Consider the following 22,527-nt stretch of genomic DNA (forward strand, 5'->3'; position numbering starts at 1 on the left):
GCTCACTTCACTGAACTATCCAGCGAAGATTACTTAGAATTTTTAAAAACAAATTAATAATAATACCTTTAGTTTTCTTTGACTACGGCGATTTCAATAAAAATAATAGTGTATCACTTTTTTGTTATTATCGATATTTTCTAGAATATTGAGATACTAACAAGAAAAAATTGTTTAAATATTTAAAAATAAATGCATTAAGCTGTAATAACTAAATTTTGTCTTTTGTTAATAAAAGAATATATCAATTTAAAATGCATATCTGGTATGCACTGCTATTTCAATGTTTGGAGCTGTATGTGTAAAGACTGCCCCAAAAATATTCATTTAATTTAAGCAAATATATAGAAATTGTACTATAATTAATCCACCTACAATTGCCCATAGCATGCAACACTAATATTAAACACATGATCATTCTATTAAACTAAAGTGTCAGCCTAAAGCTAACGAAACACTGAAATTTCATTCCATTTGCCTGAGCTGAGCTATGTTAATATGCCTTCAATTGAAAGTGCCCGTACATAAGTTTTATTTGAATATCCCACATGCTTATGGGCTAAACAATAAGTAGACGTCGTCAGTAGTTTATCTAAGGGGGTTAGCTACTTGTTTTCGTCCTCGTGTTCTCCTCACTGCCCTCCCTCTCACAATCTGTTACAAGCTATGCTCCTGCTGTGCTTTCCTATTGTTATGCGTGCTATGCGCATTTTTGTGTACAAGTAAATGTACTTACGACATGCCTGCGATTTATTTGACTTTTCCACAACACAACTACACTCACTCACACACATACATATGTAGACATAGTCAAGTGTGTGTGTGTGTGTAAATTAACCCAGTCACGTAGCTCGCTTAGGCGGGCCTAATCAAATAAACGCACCAAATTAAACAACAGCCGCAAAAACAACAACAGCAACAAAAACTAACAAGCGACAAGTAAATATATGAGTTTGACACCTCGACAACAGATTTTGTCGACAGAGACGAAGCGCGAGCAACAAAAATGGCGAAGGAAAGAGAGTGAGAGGAAGAACAAGATCGAGTTAAGTACATGTGTAGAAAAACTACTTCAGGCGGCGCTGCAAAGTATGCTATGATTTTTTACTTCGTTATACCCTGTATAGAAAGTGATTGCGTGTTCATACTATTTAAAGAAAAGTTGAGAATTTTAAGGGACAATCGTACAGACTTTTTTTTTTAGCAAAATCAAAACTATATTAGTTAATGCCTGCATTTCTTTATATGTGCCAAAATATCTATATAGTTATTTTCTTAAGCAAAAGTAAAACTGTTTTATTTATGTGCAATGAAATACATTTATATTTTTAGTATAAAAACACATATAAATATTTTTGTTAGTGCGTGTTAGTAGAAACATAGACAATTTTAAGGCACTATGTATGGGCTTTTCACTTTCAGATAAAACTGAAATTATTTTATTTAATGCTGCACATTTTTAAAGTAGCTAAAACTCTTTATGATATAGCGCCATAAATATATAATTTAGTACATCTAATTTAGTATAGAAATGTAGCGAATTTTAAAGATTTCTACTTTAGCCAAAATGAAACTCTTTTGGTTATAACTTGCATCTCTTTATAACATATAAAATATATTTACAATTGCTTTAGTAAGCACTTTGTATGGTGGTAAAATACTACTATCGAATTGCCACTTTTTATATGAGCCATAAGTTGTCATGCCGTATTTTAGTTCACAATAAAAGAATTCAATAAATAGTGATACAGTTGCGCACGAAATACATAACACAAGTTTTTATTTCTCAAATATTATAGTGGCAGATATTTCTTAATACGTTACCTCAGGATGTTTACCGCTTGCTAGAAAGACTCTTCTGTCGCTTGGGGCTACTTAACTTCAACTATTTCAATTTGCCGCCATATTAAGTATGCGCAGCGTTGGGTAACCCTAGAATAATTTTGCCATAGGGTATGTTGCGTAGTCCTGCTAGCTTTTAGTCTCATTAGCAGCTCATTTACTAGCTGGATTTTTCTTCGTGTTGTGCTCTAATAAGTTGTTGCAGCTGACGTCATATTAATTATACGGCAAGTTGTGCGAGGAAGAGACGCCCAAAAGGGAAAAGGAAAAACAAAAAGGAGACGAAGAAGAAGGAGAAATAAGCGATTGGCTCTTGACGTAAAGATTCAATCGGAACTCAAAATTGAGTGGCACTGCTTGAGTGCGTTTTTGTCTGGTGGCACTTGAGTGCGTCTGCCCAAATGAGCCATCAAACCTGCCTGCTGCCTGCCACATGGTTGTGGCACTCACGATGCCGTTGCCGTTGCCATTGCCGCTTGCCGCCCTGAGCAACGTTGCCAACGTTGTTTACATTTTGTTCTTGTTGTTGTTGTTGTTGATTGTGTGTTCGCTTTTTTTCTCGTCTTTCGCATTTGTGTTGCTCGGTTGTTCGGTTGTGTTTACTAGACGGGCAGCACGTGCTGACAGAGCACACCATCCGTTGACCCCCAAAAGCCCAATCCCTTAGCTTCTGCCTGTGTGTGTCATGGATGTTTTTTGTTGTTATTGTTGCTGTAATTGCTGTTGTTGCTGTTGGTGCTTTGGGTTATGCGCCTGTTCCTGAGGCATGCATATTTCATATGGCCATAAGCTGAAGATGTTGTTGCTGCTGCCGTTTGCCTTAGTTGCTTTAGTTGTTGCTGTCTCAGCCGTGTCTCAGGTCGCCACTAATCGCAATTGTTGAAAGGGGGCAGCAAAAGGCAACAGCTTCGCAGGCACATCATTATTTTTAGCTTCTTCGGTTTGCGTTTTTATCGGTCGTTGTTCTGCCCTTCTTCACTTGACATTGTTTGTTACTTATTTATTTATGTGCTTTAGCTTATTCCCCAACTGCTGCACGTTAATTTCAATTGCTGCAAAGCCCAAATTCTTCAAGATTTGCAATTTTCAATTTGTGCCGCATGAGTGTGGCAGTGGCATAATCAACAAGTCTGTTTATCACTCTACAAAGAGCTATAAGCAGACCAGCTTAGCCTTTTGCTTCCAACCAGCAACTGCTGCCGCCTGTTCGCTGTCGACTTTCGCTTTCTGTGGCTTTCGATTTGTTCCAAATGGCAGCAGGGCTGCGTTTCACTTTTGCCACTGTTGCATGCAACACACAGCCGACAAAGAGCGTTGCCAAATTGAGTGCGAATGAAGCAGAATGAGCTTACTATTTCATAAAGTATATATGGTATGTATGGTATATATGGTATATATGGTATTTATGGTTTATATGGTATATATAGTATATATATCTATATCTATATCTATATCTATATCTATATCTATATCTATATCTATATCTATATCTATATCTATATCTATATCTATATCTATATCTATATCTATATCTATATCTATATCTATATCTATATCTATATCTATATCTATATCTATATCTATATCTATATCTATATCTATATCTATATCTATATCTATATCTATATCTATATCTATATCTATATCTATATCTATATCTATATCTATATCTATATCTATATCTATATCTATATCTATATCTATATCTATATCTATATCTATATCTATATCTATATCTATATCTATATCTATATCTATATCTATATCTATATCTATATCTATATCTATATCTATATCTATATCTATATCTATATCTATATCTATATCTATATCTATATCTATATCTATATCTATATCTATATCTATATCTATATCTATATCTATATCTATATCTATATCTATATCTATATCTATATCTATATCTATATCTATATCTATATCTATATCTATATCTATATCTATATCTATATCTATATCTATATCTATATCTATATCTATATCTATATCTATATCTATATCTATATCTATATCTATATCTATATCTATATCTATATCTATATCTATATCTATATCTATATCTATATCTATATCTATATCTATATCTATATCTATATCTATATCTATATCTATATCTATATCTATATCTATATCTATATCTATATCTATATCTATATCTATATCTATATCTATATCTATATCTATATCTATATCTATATCTATATCTATATCTATATCTATATCTATATCTATATCTATATCTATATCTATATCTATATCTATATCTATATCTATATCTATATCTATATCTATATCTATATCTATATCTATATCTATATCTATATCTATATCTATATCTATATCTATATCTATATCTATATCTATATCTATATCTATATCTATATCTATATCTATATCTATATCTATATCTATATCTATATCTATATCTATATCTATATCTATATCTATATCTATATCTATATCTATATCTATATCTATATCTATATCTATATCTATATCTATATCTATATCTATATCTATATCTATATCTATATCTATATCTATATCTATATCTATATCTATATCTATATCTATATCTATATCTATATCTATATCTATATCTATATCTATATTTATATCTATATCTATATCTATATCTGCATCGAAACTTAGTTGTTCGCTTAATTATTTCGACTTTAAAATCAATATAGAAAGGGCTGAGCGTAACCCACAATGATAATATGCAACTGTCTTAATTGAAACTGACATCGCAGACAGACCATTTTCTGCTTTGTTAACTTCAAGACAAAGTGACGAAATGGGCCCAACTCAATAATGAGATTGAAAGATTGCGACATAGAGAGAGGGAACGACTTCAAGTTGACTTTAAGTTGTGCTTAAATTTAAGATTTATTTCGTTTATTTGTTTATTTATTGCACAGAAAATGTTACGCTTACAGTCTAAACAGTGACAAATCACACCCAGATTTTGTGAGTTTCGTCATACGATTTGATCATTATTTTGGTTTATATGTTGCTTAAGGTATGAGTATGTGATGTCTCAATGTTGATGTTTGCTTTTTGTTGTTGTGTGTGGGCTAGTGTGTCACGACACGCCCACAATTTAGCCACGCCCAAAGGTCCGAACCTTAGACAAAAGGATGCCGCGTACGTCGCTTGGCCTTGATGGGATACTCGTAACCCTCGAAGTCATCATCGAGCTCGTCCTGCTCGTGATAATGATGACTGTGACTGCTGCGATGGTGCTTCTTGGGCTCCTTGTGCTCCTTGACCGGCACCGGGATGGGTAACGGCACTTTCTTTATGACCGTCTTGGTGTGCACATGCGTGTGATGCTTCACCGGCACGTGGATACGTATCCTGTCAAAATGAGGATGCCAATGTGAACGTCAATGTGAATGTGAATGTGAATGTGGGGATTGTCAATGCGAATAGTCATTCGGTGAGTATGTGATTCGATATGTGTGAGTGGCTGCTGTGCGAGTGTGTGTGTGTGTATGAGGTAGGTGGACATGTCGTTAAAGGCGTGGCCGTTACACTTACTTAAGCTTGTCGTTTGATGGATGGCCGCTTGTCAGGACAAACATCATGCAAGTGATAAACAGCAAACTTAATGCCTGCAAATATAAAAAGCAAACAAGTCAGTACGAAGTCCGCTCGACTTTCTGATATGCTGTAAGCCTCTCAAGTCTATTCATATGTAATAAAATAGATGTGAATAAAAAGGTAATGTAAGAAAGTCAGAGCTAAACAAATATATGCTGGATAATTGAATTGAAAAAGTCAATTAAGACGTTTTCATACTTTTTTTTTAAAGGAACTAAAATGATCTTAACCTTAGCTATTCACTCCAGGCTCATCTTCGTGTTTTATTTAGCTATTCGTAATGTTTTATAGGACAAAAGAAAACAGGAATATTTAACAGCACACGAGCTTTCTGGGACCTGCCTTAATCTTGAAGACGCGATGCCAATGCGGCGTATGCGCGATAAAAAGTTTAGCGCCTATAAACAGCACAATATAATTAGCATAATGTCTATTTAGCCGCTATTTGGTTGTTTATGCCGTATTAGTAGGACAGCAAATCTGATTTTGATTGCACCACTTTATTGTAGGCGTGTCACAATATCTTTAAACTTCTTGCTAAGGTCAAAGGTTTCGCTTGTCTATCGATTTTCTTGAGAAGATTTTGCAGTGTTTGGGCAATATTCCACCCGAGGCATATTCAATTAACAGTTTTGTTATGAAATTGAAAATTTGAAAACAGCAAATTGCTCTGCTCATCACTTTCCAACTCATTAAATAACACATTGAACAGTTCTCGGCCATGTGGCCTAAAAGTTTTTATATCAATAGGGCCAGAATAACAGCAACAAAACGAAGCAAAAGCAAAAGCAGCGGCAATAGCAACAGCAGCTGCCTTAAGTAATTTGTTTAATAGATGAACCAAGTGCGAGTATTATGATTACATTAGCTTGAGTATTTCACTCAAGACTTTTGCGCTGCAAATTTAAATAGATATTCTTATAGCAAGTGAGATTCAAAATAATTAAGTTATGCTAGAGTTTCAGTATCTCAGGAAAGTGTTAATAGCACGATTGCCAAAAATGTAATATTAAGTTTGTGAAGAATTTATTGTGGTTAACTTCAAAATATTTGTTTTTTTTTGACACACTTAAAAAGATATTAAAATACTCGAATTTCTGCATTTGAATTGCAGAGATAAATTTTGTGTATCATAAAGAATAATTTAAGTATATCAGTTAAAGAGGAAATAAATTGATTAAATGCAGCAAAGATTATAGTTGAGCTATGGAGATTATTATTAGAATTTATTGGATTTAATTTAAAATTATTATATTGCTATTGACACACTGAAAAAATTGTTTTAATATCTGCATTTATGAATTTGAATGACACAGATAATGTATCTTAAGTAATAGAAGGAATAATTTAAGTACAGCAATTAAATGGAAACTACCAAAGCTATCATGGAAATTTGTAATTAATAAAATGCAAAAAAGAGTTGAGAAATGGAAATTATTAATAAATTGATTGCTTCTGTTTGTGAAGTTTATGAAGATGTTAATTGGTTAATTTTTAATTATTTCATTATTTCTAATACACTAAAATATCTGAGTTTATGAATTCGAATGACAGGGATCAACATTGTGTATCATAAAGTATAATTTAAGTAGAACAATAAAATAGAAAATACAGAAGTTATCATGAAAAATTATAAAATTATAGTTGAGTGATGGCAATTATTAAAAATTTTAGTATTTCTGTTTGTGCTGATGTTATTATGGTGCATTGTTTATGTGACAATTGTTGTTGAAAGTTTAATGATAAATTTTGTTCAGCGTAAATAAGAATTTATGTAGAATAATGAAATGGTTCAACACAAATAGTCATTGATAATGTATATTAATAAAATTCAACAAAGATTATAGTTGAGTGAGGAAATTATAATAAATGATGGCTTAAATGATGATTAAATTTTCTGGAAATGACTTAATGAAGTTTAAGCTCATATGAACTTAAAACAATGACTGAAATATGTAGGCGATATATTAAATTAACATATGACGAGAAACATATTTTCCATATGAAAATTTATATTTTTCCCTTAAAACGCTCAAATGAAATAAATTGTAAACAACTGATGCAAGTCTGAAGAGAACACTTGACCAACATTTGCAGCTTGGTCTAATGAAGTGCTAGTTGTGTAAATCACTTCGGAGAGAGAACTTTACAGGGAGTTAACGCTGGACTGAATGCGTATACAAATTGCAGACACTGTAATAAATAACTTGTAAATCATCGTATTGATTACACGCTCGATTAAAGTCAATGAATTTGCTTTGCGACACAATAAAAAAAAAAGTACGACAACATTTGCAATATTTCAATTTGTTTTGCATTTTTTTCTTTGTTTGTTATTGCGGTTTACAATTGGTTGAATGAGTATGCGACTGTGTGTGTGAGTCTGTGTGTGTGTGTTATTGTGTGTACTTTCTAAGCTGGTTTGTGGCTGCTTTTAAGCTCTTTTCCATCTCATTTCAGTGCTGTGCTGCTTAATAATGTTTTTCCCATAATTTATGGGTCCAAAACGCGTTCGACGAACTCTGCAGTCGATTGTTGTTGTTGTTGTTGTTATTATTGTTTGCCGTTGTCGATTTAAATTAAAATAATGCCAAAGGGAGAAAATGTTGTTTTAATTGCCACAGGCTTTCGTAGAAAAAAGGATAATTGTGCATTAACTTTTTTTCGCTTTACATTTTTTCAATTCACTTCGTCGATGTTCTTGGTTTTGTAATTAACACTTACTCCTTGGGGTAATTGCATTTTGAACACGTTGCCGATTCTTAACACGTTGTCGCCAAACTTTAATTTGTTTATTTATTCTTGCTGTGTTTTTTTATTGTCTTGCTTCCTTTAGATTATTGCGTTTTATTTATATTGTAGTATTTGTTTTGGTTTGATTTCGGTTTTTTGTTGTTATATGCTTTTCTTTTGGCAGCTCCAGCTGCTTCAAACGTAGAAATGGAATTGCATTGGGACCTCGCTGTGTTCGCCGTTTAAATATCAACAAAAAATCGAAGAAAAAAACAGCTTGGGTACAGTGAAACGTGCCGCAGCTCCAAATGAAAACTTTAGCAACAAGTGAGAGTGCAACGGAGCGAGAGACAGCTGCCGCAAAGCGCGAGTGAGAGGGAGAAAGAGAGCAGGAGAGTGTGTGAAAGAGATAGTAATAGCAGCAGCTATAATGACATGTAGTTGCCGCATTGGAAGTAAGTAAAACAAAAACATAATCAACACACACCGGCTGCAAAACTTGACCAGGTTTTTTTCAGTTGCGGCTGAGAGGTGAGTAAGGAGCGCGGGGCAGGGGGATTGGCTTTGTATTTGCAAAGTGCGACAACAAGTGCTGCAAAGCGTGGCAGCAATGAAAATAAAAAAATATTGAAGCAGCCAAGTGTCTAGGCGACGCACAAAGACGCTGCAAACTTGAGAGTTTAGTCTTTGCTTAGATTTTAGATAGCGAAATGGAACAATTGAATTAATTAAGTTAAGTTTATCTGCACTTATATAAATTCAAAAACAGTTATTTACAAAATTTGTTGTACTAATTCGTACATTTATTAAACGTTGTATAAGATTATTACTTATATCTTGCAACAAGTTTAAGTTAAACTCAACCTGATTAAATTAATTAAAGCTATCAAAAGAAAACATACTTTTACATATTATATTTACATATGTAGTAACTTAAAAAAATAAAATATTTCCATTGAAAAATGTAGTTTAGATATAAAAATCTATCAAATTTTAGGCTAAATAAATTTGCTATTTATTTGGAATTCTTCAGAGTGTTTTTTTTTCATCTTATTCCAAATTAGGTTAACGAATTCATCAAATTTGAAACTTATCTCAATTTTTGATTTATTTTCTATTTCTAGAAGTATTTATTTTTTATCGTTTTCTAAATTGGGATAATTTTTACATATTAGGCGTAACTTTAAATTAGATTCATCTACATTGTTTACAAAAATGAAGTTTTTGGAAGAAAAATAAAGATAATATTTAATAGTTATATTTTGTATTTTAAATATTCGGTGAAGTATTTATTTTTAATCTTTAGTAAATTGGAATTACTTAACAAATTGAATTGATCAAAATTTTTTAGAATAATTAAATATTTCAAAAGAAAAATAATGTCAAAATCTCAGAAATTTACGAAACAAGAAATTCTACTTCCATAATTATATATTGTAATTAAAAATCTTTTGGTATATAAGTACAATTTCTACAAAATAAATGTATTTGAATTGCTTAAAACAATAAAATATATCAAATCAAAATTGAAGCTCAAAGTGAGAGAATTAAATAAACCCAAAATTCTACTTAAGTGTATTTAAACGAATAATATTATACAAAAGTGTTTGAAGGTGGATTTGGTAAAATAATAAAGAATATTAAAGAATTACACATAGCTCGTCGCTCTAATTATTAAAGTAACATACATTTTAACAATAATTTCTACAAATTATATTTATTTATTTTTATTTCTTTTTTTGATATTCATATTTATGAAGAGCTTTCGAAGTATCCACATTTTTAGCTAATTATTGAAAATCTCTTGCTCAAGTTTTTAATACTACTTCAAACTAATCCTAAGAATCTTAAGAAATAATTGAAAAGGAAGAAAGTGACTGATAAATAAATGCTTATTGATTTATTAAGCTTGTCATTAAGGCTTTTACATTTTTTTGTGATATCGAAGGGAGGAGTTAGTTTCACATAATTTAAATTGAATAAAATTCAATATTTCGCTAAAAGTTTTCAATATGCCGCAACGCATACCCTGCAGCGCATGAAAAGTTTTGACTGATAGTGAAAATACGACTAGTATTACAACAACGATGGCAACGGCAATGGCAACGACGACAGCAACAGCAATAGCAACAGCCACAGCAGTGGCAGCAATAATTTCAGACGCACAACGACGGCGGCAATCACATTAGCAGGCACAATCTCGAAAATGCTCAGACAATGAGTACGAATGAGTAAGAGGCATGCTCAAAGGCGAAGCGTGGCAAGAGCAATGGGAACCGCCTCAAATACATGCCAACCACATTGTGAAAAGCCGCCAAACGTGTAGCAACAACAAGCGTTAGAGGGAAGCAAGAGGTGGGGGGAGGAGGGGAAGAGAGAAAGAGAGGAACAAGCGTCAGAGCCAAAGTCAAAAGCGTAATTGAAGCTTGTGCCTCAGTTAAACGCAGGTTGATTATGTCTACTGGCTTTTCATGGTGAGCCGCGGCGGCCGCAGACAACGAGCAGCAACGAACAACGAACAACAACAACAACAGCAACAACAACAAAGATAACAAACAACATGTTGGCAGCAGCAGGTTCAACTTGCCACAAGGATTATGCAGCCTGTAGCTGCTTCCTGGTTGCCTAAAAGCCCGCAACCGAAACTGTAACCGTAACGTACACACCAAAAAAAAAAAGCAAAGCAAAGTAAAAATACTAAAAACACTAACTGAAACTGAAACCGAAACCGAACAAATCATTTGATTTTCAGCCGTATTCCATTTGCCTTCCGCCCTCCCCCCCTTGTGCGCAACAAACAAAGTCAACGCAAATTGCGAGCTCTATGGCACGTTGAAATATGTCGCCGTTTGTGGCAACATTGCTGCCGCTGTTGCTGCCACAGCTGTGACTATGAAGTACTCTCCTGCCTCCGCCTCCGCCTCCTCCTCGTTCTCCTCATGGTTACCACGTTGTCCGCCCTCTGGAATTGACAGTTTTTTGACTGTGGCAATTTAAATGTGCAACGAGGCTGCAATAACAACATCGTCGTGATATGGCAATTGACTTGATTGGTATTGCAATTCTGGCCAACGGCGCATTTCATTTAATGGCTAATCCATCTAATACAGGAAGCGCAGCGAATCGTATTTGCATACTTAATGAGACGAGCCGCCGCGGCGTCAAGTGACACTTAATCATGTGATTAATCTAGTAGCGATAATCGCTGAGTACGTTGTACATTGAAAGAAGCAAAGTTTGAATTCAATGATAAAGATTGTTATGATAAACAGAAATTGAACTTAATTTTCATGATTAATTTACAAATATAAAATACTATTTTAAAATCACCTGAAAGCTTCAACTTAACTTGATCATAACTGTTTTACAATTGAGTTAGACATGTTCTATTTTAAATGCACGTGTAAGTTTCTAATTGAGAAAATATTAGATGCTAAAAAATGTATAATTGTAATTAACAAAAACAATGTTATAATGGACTTAATTTTAATTAAATTTTATTTCTAAATTGAAGTTGGAAAATACTGTTTAAAAACACATTAAAGCTTCAACATTAATCAACTTTAAAAAGTAAAGTTCAATTACAACTTGATTATTAAAATTATAAACTTAAGTTGTGTATTATTATATTGCTTATATTTTTTCTGAAACAATAAAAAATAACTCTAAACTTTACATTACTAAGCTTTAGGTGCAATAAAGATTAATTTAAATCAACTTAATTTTCAGCAAATGCTAAATTAATTGTTACAATATCTAAAAATAAAGTGTCTGCTGTTACAGCTTGTTTTACGGGTCATATCATTGAGTGCCTTGAATGCACATGAAAGCAGAGTTGCAGGAAGCTAAAGATCGGTTAAAAAAATATAATTGATGAGTGTTAGCGTAAAAGTCATATTTAATCAAATGGAAAAATATTTAAAAAATAAAATTTGTTTATATTTTTATTTATTTTTAAATACAAATCTTAAAAGTAGTATGCTCAAGATTAAAGTGAGCAATTTGGGTGTAATCAATAAATTATCTAAGCTAATTACATGTTTAATTAGCGCATTGCTTTGTGACAAGTTGTTCATGTAGCTTACTTTACAACTCAATTTGCTGAGCTGAGCTCGCCTTAATCCCATTTTTCTTTTTTGTTGTTTGTTGACATGCATAGCTTAGGCCATAAACTGCGACTTGTTAACTGGTTTTAGACCCATTTTTTGCTTATGTCGAGCACTCGAATTGCATAATGTTCACACAACAATGGCCAAAAACGACACTTTGAGTCGGTCAGCAGCTCATCCGCTGCGATAATTCAACTGCAACGTGAATTTTCCGCACAAATTAGCAGGTAAAATAAAACTACAAGTGTTGCGTTTTCTCCACAAATGATATAACGAGTGAAAAATGTTATAATTATATGTGTTTGTTTGAAATGAGTATTATTATAGTATAGTATAGCTATATAATAATTGTGTATACATATACGAGTATTTGATATGATTTATTGGCCAAATGAAAGTGCCGTGTGCTGTTTGTTTTGGTCATTCGGTGTTTTTGTATTTTCGTATTTTTGGTTGGCAAATATATTTGATGATATAATCGAAGACCGATTCATAGCAAAGTCAAAATCCCAATGCTTGAGTAAACAAATTGCGACCGGTTACCGGTAACCGGTTCGTCTCCGTTCGACTCGTTACTCGTTAATCGTTACGTTTAGCTGGTTACCGGGTCCGAGATGCAGATATGGATATAGAGTCACTGCCGTAGTCCCAGTCCGGGTGCAAAATATTTAGCTCTGGATCCGGTTATGGGGCGTATACATAATGGACACATGGCCAAAGTGTAAAAATAAAAATACAATATTATTAATTGAACGTCGCTGAGCTGCATACACGAAAATCGCTTAAGCTTTGACTTTGACTTCGGACCAGGTCATTAGCAGCAAATTAAGTGAATGTGACAACGACAGCAGCAACGGCAGCAGCAACAATAACAATAACAACAACAGCAACTGCGGAAACAACAACAAAACCACAAAGAGCAGAGACTGAAAGCCTTTCAATCAATCGCTCGCTTGCTCGCTCGTTGCCCGTCAATATTTGTGCAATAAAAAACTGGCGCAAGGCCAAAAGGGATTCGCTCGTTCAATCAATTGGGCCCCATCGGTGGAGGCCACATTTGGCTAACCTGTTGGCCGTGCGGCGCCACAAAGAAACTCATGAATCGTAACGTATCGACAGGCGGCAAGAAAGCCTTTCGCTTTTCAGCGTGGGTAGCTTGACAAGTCTTGTGATTTGCGAAGAGTTCAAAAGTGAACTTGCTTGACAGATTGACTTAAAGAATAATATGATAGCTGCCTATGTATATATCATTTAATATTATTATTAAATTTACCATTATGAAGAACTGTCGCTGGAAAACATTTTTGTATTTATCATGCACCAGTATCAAAATTAGATACATGTTATAATATTAATATTCGCTATCCGTAGAAGGATATTATAACTCTGTGCCTACAGGAAATTTTGCGTAACAAGCCGAGTGAAGCATCTCTGAACCCTCAAAGTAAATATATATTCTTGATAAGCGTTAACATGCGAGACGATGTAGGCATGTCTGTCTGTCCGTTTGTCCCTATAAGAGATAGAGCAATATTTTTTTTCGATAGCATTTGGTATGTTTTCACGTAGATCAAGTTTGTTTCAAATTTTTGTATGGGGTCTTAGTTGATTTGGCTGACAATCTGGTATATTGTGCCGTCTCTGGTATATCCAGTCTAAAATAATCGAGAAATTTGATACACTTTTAAACTGCGTTATGTAATTGTTCTCAATTTCTTCAGATACTGTGTCAACAACAAATATTTTATGTACCACAAAACTGCATTTATTATTATTCTGCCCATTGCGATTCTTTCGACTGCACTCAAGCAAGATGAATATAGAACTGAATAATGCTCTTAAATCTACAAATAAATCAGCTCTAAACATTTAATCTGTGTTAATATAAAAGCAATCATATGTTGCATTAATGATAAGAGATAGGCTCTCACAATATTGTCTAATGATCATCTCTGAGCGAGAGACTTCATGATAACGCAATTTAATGACAATTTATTTGAATTGATTAAAAGCTGCTACATCAACGCTTTTATTAATTTAATATGTTTATTGAATGTTTAGATGAGCAACGAATATGTAGAGATAATATATAGCATAACTTTAATATTAAAGGTTCGTATGAAAAGATATATGGAGGATAATCAAAGTTTAACTCACTTTTAAGTATTTGCACCTCTATTGAGACTTTAGAGACTTACAATTTGATACATCAAAACATACCATACAAAAAAGACTTTTCTATTTGAATTATAAAAATAGATGGTAGCTTTAAATAGTTGATCGATTTATTATTCAGAACGTAATTTCTTATCGCATCAATTATATATGTATATTAATGATTACATAACTGAGTCAAATATCGGAGTTTCAGCTCTTCAGTTGCTCACTTCTTCATCGCATCCTTTGGGGCGAATAAGCATCTTAACTTCTTTCAGATTAATTGACTTCCAAGATAGTTTTCGCCAATTTGGTAAATTTAAATTACTGCATAAGAAAAAAACAAAAATTAATAATAATTTGTATTCCATCAAAAATAACAATTTGCAGTATTTACCAATGAGCACAAGGTTTGAACCACCAGCCACTTTCGTAAAGATCTGAGCAACTAAAATAATCATCATATTCGTCGTTTTCGCTATCGTATGTTAAGAATTTCATGTTTTCGCTGTCTCTCATCGCATCCCAAACAATAGTTCCACTGAATTTACCCAAACTCAGTGCGTATCTATGGTCTTCATCAGATATTTTGAAGTCATCATAACGAGCGTTGTAAGTACTTCCATTCACAGCAACCAAATGTATATAAAGTTCGTAACGCTGCAAACTCGTGATACGATGTATTTTCTCGAGCCCGAGGAAGAAATCACTCTCAAGAGAACCGAAACCGTTGCGGTACGTTGCCCAATCCCTAATGAAATTCTCATCTCCCCCAACTCGTTGTTGTATTACAATCCATCCAGGTCCAGCTAACTGACTATCGCATAAAACATCGAAGAAACCTAGACCAGAAACATTGAGTTGGTGAACGCCAGGAGAATCACCAAAAGGAGAGCAACTTGATGGGAAAATAGTCTTGAGTAATAAAGTCGTATTCAATGTTTCAACTTCAGCTTGACATAGCTGATTATCTTTGTCTTTCTTTATTAACATATTTTGACTCTCATCTAATTGGAACTTAAGTGTTTGGTGTTGCTCTGTAATCTTTTCGATATTTGCATTAAGTCTCCTGATACTTTCATCCTTTTCAAATAGAGTAGAATTAAGTTGTTTTAATTGAACTTCAGAAGATTCTAAGCTGCTGGATTTATTTACTACTTCTTTACATTTATCATAAAGTTTAGCAATTGGTGTTAATTTGTCAATAATATTTTTTTGTAAATTAAACACTGATTCCAATTTATCAACTTTAATTTGACAAGTTTGAAAATCGTTTTCCGCTTTAATTACTTTGTTTTTATACTCATCTAATAGAGCTGCCTCCTTCATCAATTTTTTCATGGATTCTCACAATTTCATGATACTTCTCCATAAGATCAGAATTTAATTCATTTAACTTCTTTTCCTTAATTTCTTTGTCTTCTAACTCATTTTTAACCTGCCTAAAATAATCTAGCAAAGGTTTTACAGTTTCATAGGTACAGCATTTTTCTGTCATTTGTCCCTCGGATTCATGTGTCTAATAAGAAAAAGATGTAAACATTCTTAGCACTCACTGTAATACACTTCTTTATGTTATTGTTCTCACCTCTTCTGCAGTAGCTGTGGCCACCAAGAATATTTGAAGTATTATTATGGAAAAAACTGAGATTATTTTTATTCTACTCATTTTGAAAATTTCGACTGCACGCGGTAAAGATGAATTTGAAACTAAAAGTTTAATTTAAAGCGAAGAACTCAGCTCTGAGTTTCTTTGCCATTTTTGAGCTTTCACGTGATCAACGGATGTGGGTTCAGCTCAATATAAGAAGGCGATAGCAAATAGTGTCAATTTCGAGAACTTTCTGTCGCACGTCTTAGAAAGGCTTCTTGATAAGTAAACTAGAAGTGGCTTATCGTCGTAATGGTGACGCAGGTTTTGGGGGCTAAATAAAATACCATATATTTAAAAATTGAATTTTATTTTCACGACTAATCATGAACCTATTCGTTGAGATTACTCGACTATAAAATTACCCTATAAATATATTTTAAATTTACTTGATTAATTTTTATACCCGTTACCCATAGCGTAGAAGGGTAATATAACTTTGTGCCGGCAGGAAATATATGTAAAAGGTAGAATGAGGCATCTCCGACCCTATAAAGTATATATATTCCTGATCAGCGTTACCAGCTGAGACGATCTAGCCGTGTCCGTTTGTGTGCCTGTCCCTCTGGTTCATACAATAACAGCTACAGTATTTACGATTCGTGAAAATTTGATTGCGATCAGATAAAAACAGTAGAAGTAGAAAAAATACTTTTGTATGCTGCTTTGATTGATAGTCTAATATACTTTGTACTCTTTAGTATATTTTGTACTTCTATTTCAATATACCAAATATAGCCTTCACTATAGTTTAGTTTGTTTGCGGTATATTTTATAACCTATTTATTTTAATATACCAAATATATCAATAGCTATATTTTAGTATTTTTATACCCGCTACCCACAGCGTAGAAGGGTATTATAACTTTGTGCCGGCAGGAAATGTATGTAACAGGTAGAAGGAGGCATCTCCGACCCTATAAAGTATATATATTCTTGATCAGCGTCAAAAGCCGAGACGATATAGCCATGTCCGTCTGTCCGTCTGTCCGTCCGTCCGTCCGTATGAACACCTAGATCTCAGAGACTATAAGAGATAGAGCTATAATTTTTTTTCGACAGCATTTGTTATGTTTGCACGCAGATCAAGTTTGTTTCAAATTTTTGCCACGCCCACTTCCGCCCCCGCAAATCAAAAAAATCGAATAACAAGCGTAAATTTAAAGCTAGAGTTGCGAATTTTGGTATATACAATACTACTATAGTAGTTATGATTCCTGAAAATTTGGTTGCGATCAGATAAAAATTGTGGAAGTTATTAAAGAAATACTTTTGTATGGGCAAAAACGCCTATTTACTAGGGGTCTGAGTTGCTTTGGCCGACAGTCTGGCACATTGTCTATGGTATATTTTGAATGGTGTACTATATCGATATGCCAAACATACCATTCGGTATATTTTTAGTATTTTTTTAGATCAAGTTTGTTTCAAATTTTTGCATGGGGTCTTAGTTGATTTGGCTGATAATCTGGTATATTGTGCCGTCTCTGGTATATCCAGTCTAAAATAATCGAGAAATTTGATACACTTTTAAACTGCGTTATGTAATTGTTCTCAATTTTTTCAGATACTGTGTCAACAACAAATATTTTATGTACCACAAAACTGCATTTATTATTATTCTGCCCATTGCGATTCTTTCGACTGCACTCAAGCAAGATGAATATAGAACTGAATAATGCTCTTAAATCTACAAATAAATCAGCTCTAAACATTTAATCTGTGTTAATATAAAAGCAATCATATGTTGCATTAATGATAAGAGATAGGCTCTCACAATATTGTCTAATGATCATCTCTGAGCGAGAGACTTCATGATAACGCAATTTAATGACAATTTAATTGAATTGATTAAAAGCTGCTACATCAACGCTTTTATTAATTTAATATGTTTATTGAATGTTTAGATGAGCAACGAATATGTAGAGATAATATATAGCATAACTTTAATATTAAAGGTTCGTATGAAAAGATATATGGAGGATAATCAAAGTTTAACTCACTTTTAAGTATTTGCACCTCTATTGAGACTTTAGAGACTTACAATTTGATACATCAAAACATACCATACAAAAAAAGACTTTTCTATTTGAATTATAAAAATAGATGGTAGCTTTAAATAGTTGATCGATTTATTATTCAGAACGTAATTTCTTATCGCATCAATTATATATGTATATTAATGATTACATAACTGAGTCAAATATCGGAGTTTCAGCTCTTCAGTTGCTCACTTCTTCATCGCATCCTTTGGGGCGAATAAGCATCTTAACTTCTTTCAGATTAATAGACTTCCAAGATAGTTTTCGCCAATTTGGTAAATTTAAATTACTGCATAAGAAAAAAAACAAAAATTAATAATAATTTGTATTCCATCAAAAATAACAATTTGCAGTATTTACCAATGAGCACAAGGTTTGAACCACCAGCCACTTTCGTAAAGATCTGAGCAACTAAAATAATCATCATATTCGTCGTTTTCGCTATCGTATGTTAAGAATTTCATGTTTTCGCTGTCTCTCATCGCATCCCAAACAATAGTTCCACTGAATTTACCCAAACTCAGTGCGTATCTATGGTCTTCATCAGATATTTTGAAGTCATCATAACGAGCGTTGTAAGTACTTCCATTCACAGCAACCAAATGTATATAAAGTTCGTAACGCTGCAAACTCGTGATACGATGTATTTTCTCGAGCCCGAGGAAGAAATCACTCTCAAGGGAACCGAAACCGTTGCGGTACGTTGCCCAATCCCTAATGAAATTCTCATCTCCCCCAACTCGTTGTTGTATTACAATCCATCCAGGTCCAGCTAACTGACTATCGCATAAAACATCGAAGACACCTACACCAGAAACATTGAGTTGGTGAACGCCAGGAGAATCACCAAAAGGAGAGCAACTTGATGGGAAAATAGTCTTGAGTAATAAAGTCTTATTCAATGTTTCAACTTCAGCTTGACATAGCTGATTATCTTTGTCTTTCTTTATTAACATATTTTGACTCTCATCTAATTGGAACTTAAGTGTTTGGTGTTGCTCTGTAATCTTTTCGATATTTGCATTAAGTCTCCTGATACTTTCATCCTTTTCAAATAGAGTAGAATTAAGTTGTTTTAATTGAACTTCAGAAGATTCTAAGCTGCTGGATTTGTTTACTACTTCTTCTTTACATTTATCATAAAGTTTAGCAATTGGTGTTAATTTGTCAATAATATTTTTTTGTAAATTAAACACTGATTCCAATTTATCAACTTTAATTTGACAAGTTTGAAAATCGTTTTCCGCTTTAATTACTTTGTTTTTATACTCATCTAATAGAGCTGCCTCCTTCATCAATTTTTTCATGGATTCTCACAATTTCATGATACTTCTCCATAAGATCAGAATTTAATTCATTTAACTTCTTTTCCTTAATTTCTTTGTCTTCTAACTCATTTTTAACCTGCCTAAAATAATCTAGCAAAGGTTTTACAGTTTCATAGGTACAGCATTTTTCTGTCATTTGTCCCTCGGATTCATGTGTCTGATAAGAAAAGATGTAAACATTCTTAGCACTCACTGTAATACACTTCTTTATGTTATTGTTCTCACCTCTTCTGCAGTAGCTGTGGCCACCAAGAATATTTGAAGTATTATTATGGAAAAAACTGAGATTATTTTTATTCTACTCATTTTGAAAATTTCGACTGCACGCGGTAAAGATGAATTTGAAACTAAAAGTTTAATTTAAAGCGAAGAACTCAGCTCTGAGTTTCTTTTGCCATTTTGAGCTTTCACGTGATCAACGGATGTGGGTTCAGCTCAATATAAGAAGGCGATAGCAAATAGTGTCAATTTCGAGAACTTTCTGTCGCACGTCTTAGAAAGGCTTCTTGATAAGTAAACTAGAAGTGGCTTATCGTCGTAATGGTGACGCAGGTTTTGGGGGCTAAATAAAATACCATATATTTAAAAATTGAATTTTATTTTCACGACTAATCATGAACCTATTCGTTGAGATTACTCGACTATAAAATTACCCTATAAATATATTTTAAATTTACTTGATTAATTTTTATACCCGTTACCCATAGCGTAGAAGGGTAATATAACTTTGTGCCGGCAGGAAATATATGTAAAAGGTAGAATGAGGCATCTCCGACCCTATAAAGTATATATATTCCTGATCAGCGTTACCAGCTGAGACGATCTAGCCGTGTCCGTTTGTGTGCCTGTCCCTCTGGTTCATACAATAACAGCTACAGTATTTACGATTCGTGAAAATTGGATTGCGATCAGATAAAAAACAGTAGAAGTAGAAAAAATACTTTTGTATGCTGCTTTGATTGATAGTCTAGTATACTTTGTACTCTTTAGTATATTTTGTACTTCTATTTCAATATACCAAATATAGCCTTCACTATAGTTTAGTTTGTTTGCGGTATATTTTATAACCTATTTATTTTAATATACCAAATATATCAATAGCTATATTTTAGTATTTTTATACCCGCTACCCACAGCGTAGAAGGGTATTATAACTTTGTGCCGGCAGGAAATGTATGTAACAGGTAGAAGGAGGCATCTCCGACCCTATAAAGTATATATATTCTTGATCAGCGTCAAAAGCCGAGACGATATAGCCATGTCCGTCTGTCCGTCTGTCCGTCCGTCCGTCCGTATGAACACCTAGATCTCAGAGACTATAAGAGATAGAGCTATAATTTTTTTTCGACAGCATTTGTTATGTTTGCACGCAGATCAAGTTTGTTTCAAATTTTTGCCACGCCCACTTCCGCCCCCGCAAATCAAAAAAAATCGAATAACAAGCGTAAATTTAAAGCTAGAGTTGCGAATTTTGGTATATACAATACTACTATAGTAGTTATGATTCCTGAAAATTTGGTTGCGATCAGATAAAAATTGTGGAAGTTATTAAAGAAATACTTTTGTATGGGCAAAAAACGCCTATTTACTAGGGGTCTGAGTTGCTTTGGCGGACAGTCTGGCACATTGTGCCGTCTATGGTATATTTTGAATGGTGTACTATATCGATATGCCAAACATACCATTCGGTATATTTTTAGTATTTTTTTAGTATTTTCGGTATATTTTGAAAACGATACCGCAATATTTTGCCTTTATTAAAAATGGGTAGCGGGTATCTCACAGTCGAGCCCACTCGACTGTAACTTTCTTACTTGTTTTTAAGCTACAGCTGCGAATAGTGTATACAAAAATAACTATAATATTTATGATTTCTGAAAATTTGATTGCGATCAGATAAAAATTGTGGAAGTTACTACTTACTAGGAGTCTTAGTTGCTTTGGCCGACAATCTGGTATATTGTGCCGTTTATGGTATATTTTGAATGTGGTATATCGATATAACAAATATACAGTTTGGTATATTTTTAGTATATTTGTATTTTGGTATATTTTTAAAAAATACAGCAATATTTTGCTTTTATTCAAAACGGGTACCGGGTATCTCACAGTCGAGCACACTCGACTGTAACTTTCTTACTTGTTTTAGTATATAAAGTTGAAATATTTTAAGATTAATATCGCACTATCTGTAAATGTGAAATGTAATAAATAAATTATTAGGATATCCAAACAAACGAGTGGAAGTCGTTAAATGATATTCGTGAGTGATCGTTAAAAAAGTAATAAAGAAAAATATAGCAAATCGCCCACTGTAATTATGTTGTTGATACTGTGTTTATTACTGCCACAGCTATTGAAAGCTGAAACGCAACTCATCAAGCGCCGCTCGCCTTCGTCCAGCAGCTCTTGGAGCGTAGCGAAAAAGGATTATCGAATTGTAAGTCCCGGAAGCCAATACATCAGCCAGTCTGTAGTCTGTACTCTGTAGTCTGTAGTTGTTGTTGTCTTCATTTCCTTTACAAATAAATTTTCACTTAACTATGTCGGTCGTGTGGCATGCAACATTCAATAAGTTGCATGGGGCAGCAGCAGCAGCCGCAGCAGCATGCTCATGTCGAATCATACAGCATCGCATCGAAGTTGAAACCGGGGGCATTGTTTGCCGTGGCTCTCTCTGTTTGTGACACAATTTTCCCGTTTGGCTCGTAAATTCAATTGACGGAAGCGCGTTAAAGTTGCAACAGCGGCGGCAGCTGTGGCTCCTCGCAAATGTTGCATGGTCCACAAATTTGTTGTCAATTTATACATAATGCATTTGCATGCGAACTGTGAGTCAATAAAGCTGTTCATACGCTCATTTGTTTATTTGTTTGTTTGGTGCTCGCTGCTTGTTGCTATTATTTTTTGATTGTGCACAGTAATTTATGAGCGTGTTAAGGACACAATCATGTCCTGCTTCGAAGCTCTTGCCACACTGTATGTGTGTGTGTGTGTGTGTGTGTGTGTGCTGACAAGGCCATTGGCTAAGCGGCAACTGG

At 33.6% G+C, this 22,527-nt stretch overlaps 2 protein-coding genes across 2 annotated transcripts; both read right to left on the bottom strand.

Moving 5' to 3' along the window:
* Positions 1 to 4,709: 4,709 nt before the first annotated feature.
* LOC132791036 (uncharacterized) lies at positions 4,710 to 8,418 on the bottom strand. The gene is made up of 3 exons (XM_060799818.1): positions 8,191 to 8,418; positions 5,404 to 5,477; positions 4,710 to 5,220 (listed from the first exon to the last, which is right to left on the bottom strand). The coding sequence occupies exons 1-3, from the start codon at positions 8,206 to 8,208 to the stop codon at positions 4,989 to 4,991; spliced, it is 324 nt and encodes a 107-aa protein (XP_060655801.1). The 5' UTR covers positions 8,209 to 8,418; the 3' UTR covers positions 4,710 to 4,988.
* Positions 8,419 to 18,320: 9,902 nt separating this feature from the next.
* Positions 18,321 to 19,495, bottom strand: LOC132793036 (ficolin-1-like). Its single transcript, XM_060802631.1, has 2 exons — positions 18,519 to 19,495; positions 18,321 to 18,447 (listed from the first exon to the last, which is right to left on the bottom strand). The coding sequence occupies exons 1-2, from the start codon at positions 19,463 to 19,465 to the stop codon at positions 18,339 to 18,341; spliced, it is 1,056 nt and encodes a 351-aa protein (XP_060658614.1). The 5' UTR covers positions 19,466 to 19,495; the 3' UTR covers positions 18,321 to 18,338.
* Between the last annotated feature and the right edge of the window lie 3,032 nt (positions 19,496 to 22,527).

Source organism: Drosophila nasuta, chromosome 3, assembly GCF_023558535.2.
Source record: "Drosophila nasuta strain 15112-1781.00 chromosome 3, ASM2355853v1, whole genome shotgun sequence".
Lineage (NCBI taxonomy): Eukaryota > Metazoa > Arthropoda > Insecta > Diptera > Drosophilidae > Drosophila > Drosophila nasuta.

What these genes read in the sequence shown, in the direction of transcription:
- LOC132791036 (XM_060799818.1), bottom strand. An exon ending in CCATCAAACGACAAGCTTAA is followed by an intron (nt 5,221 to 5,403) that starts GTAAGTGTAACG and finishes TCATTTTGACAG; the next exon opens with GATACGTATCCACGTGCCGG.
- LOC132793036 (XM_060802631.1), bottom strand. Translation starts at nt 19,465, where the DNA reads ATGAAAAAATTGATGAAGGAGGCAGCTCTATTAGATGAGTATAAAAAC. An exon ending in TTCAAACCTTGTGCTCATTG is followed by an intron (nt 18,448 to 18,518) that starts GTAAATACTGCA and finishes TTTCTTATGCAG; the next exon opens with TAATTTAAATTTACCAAATT.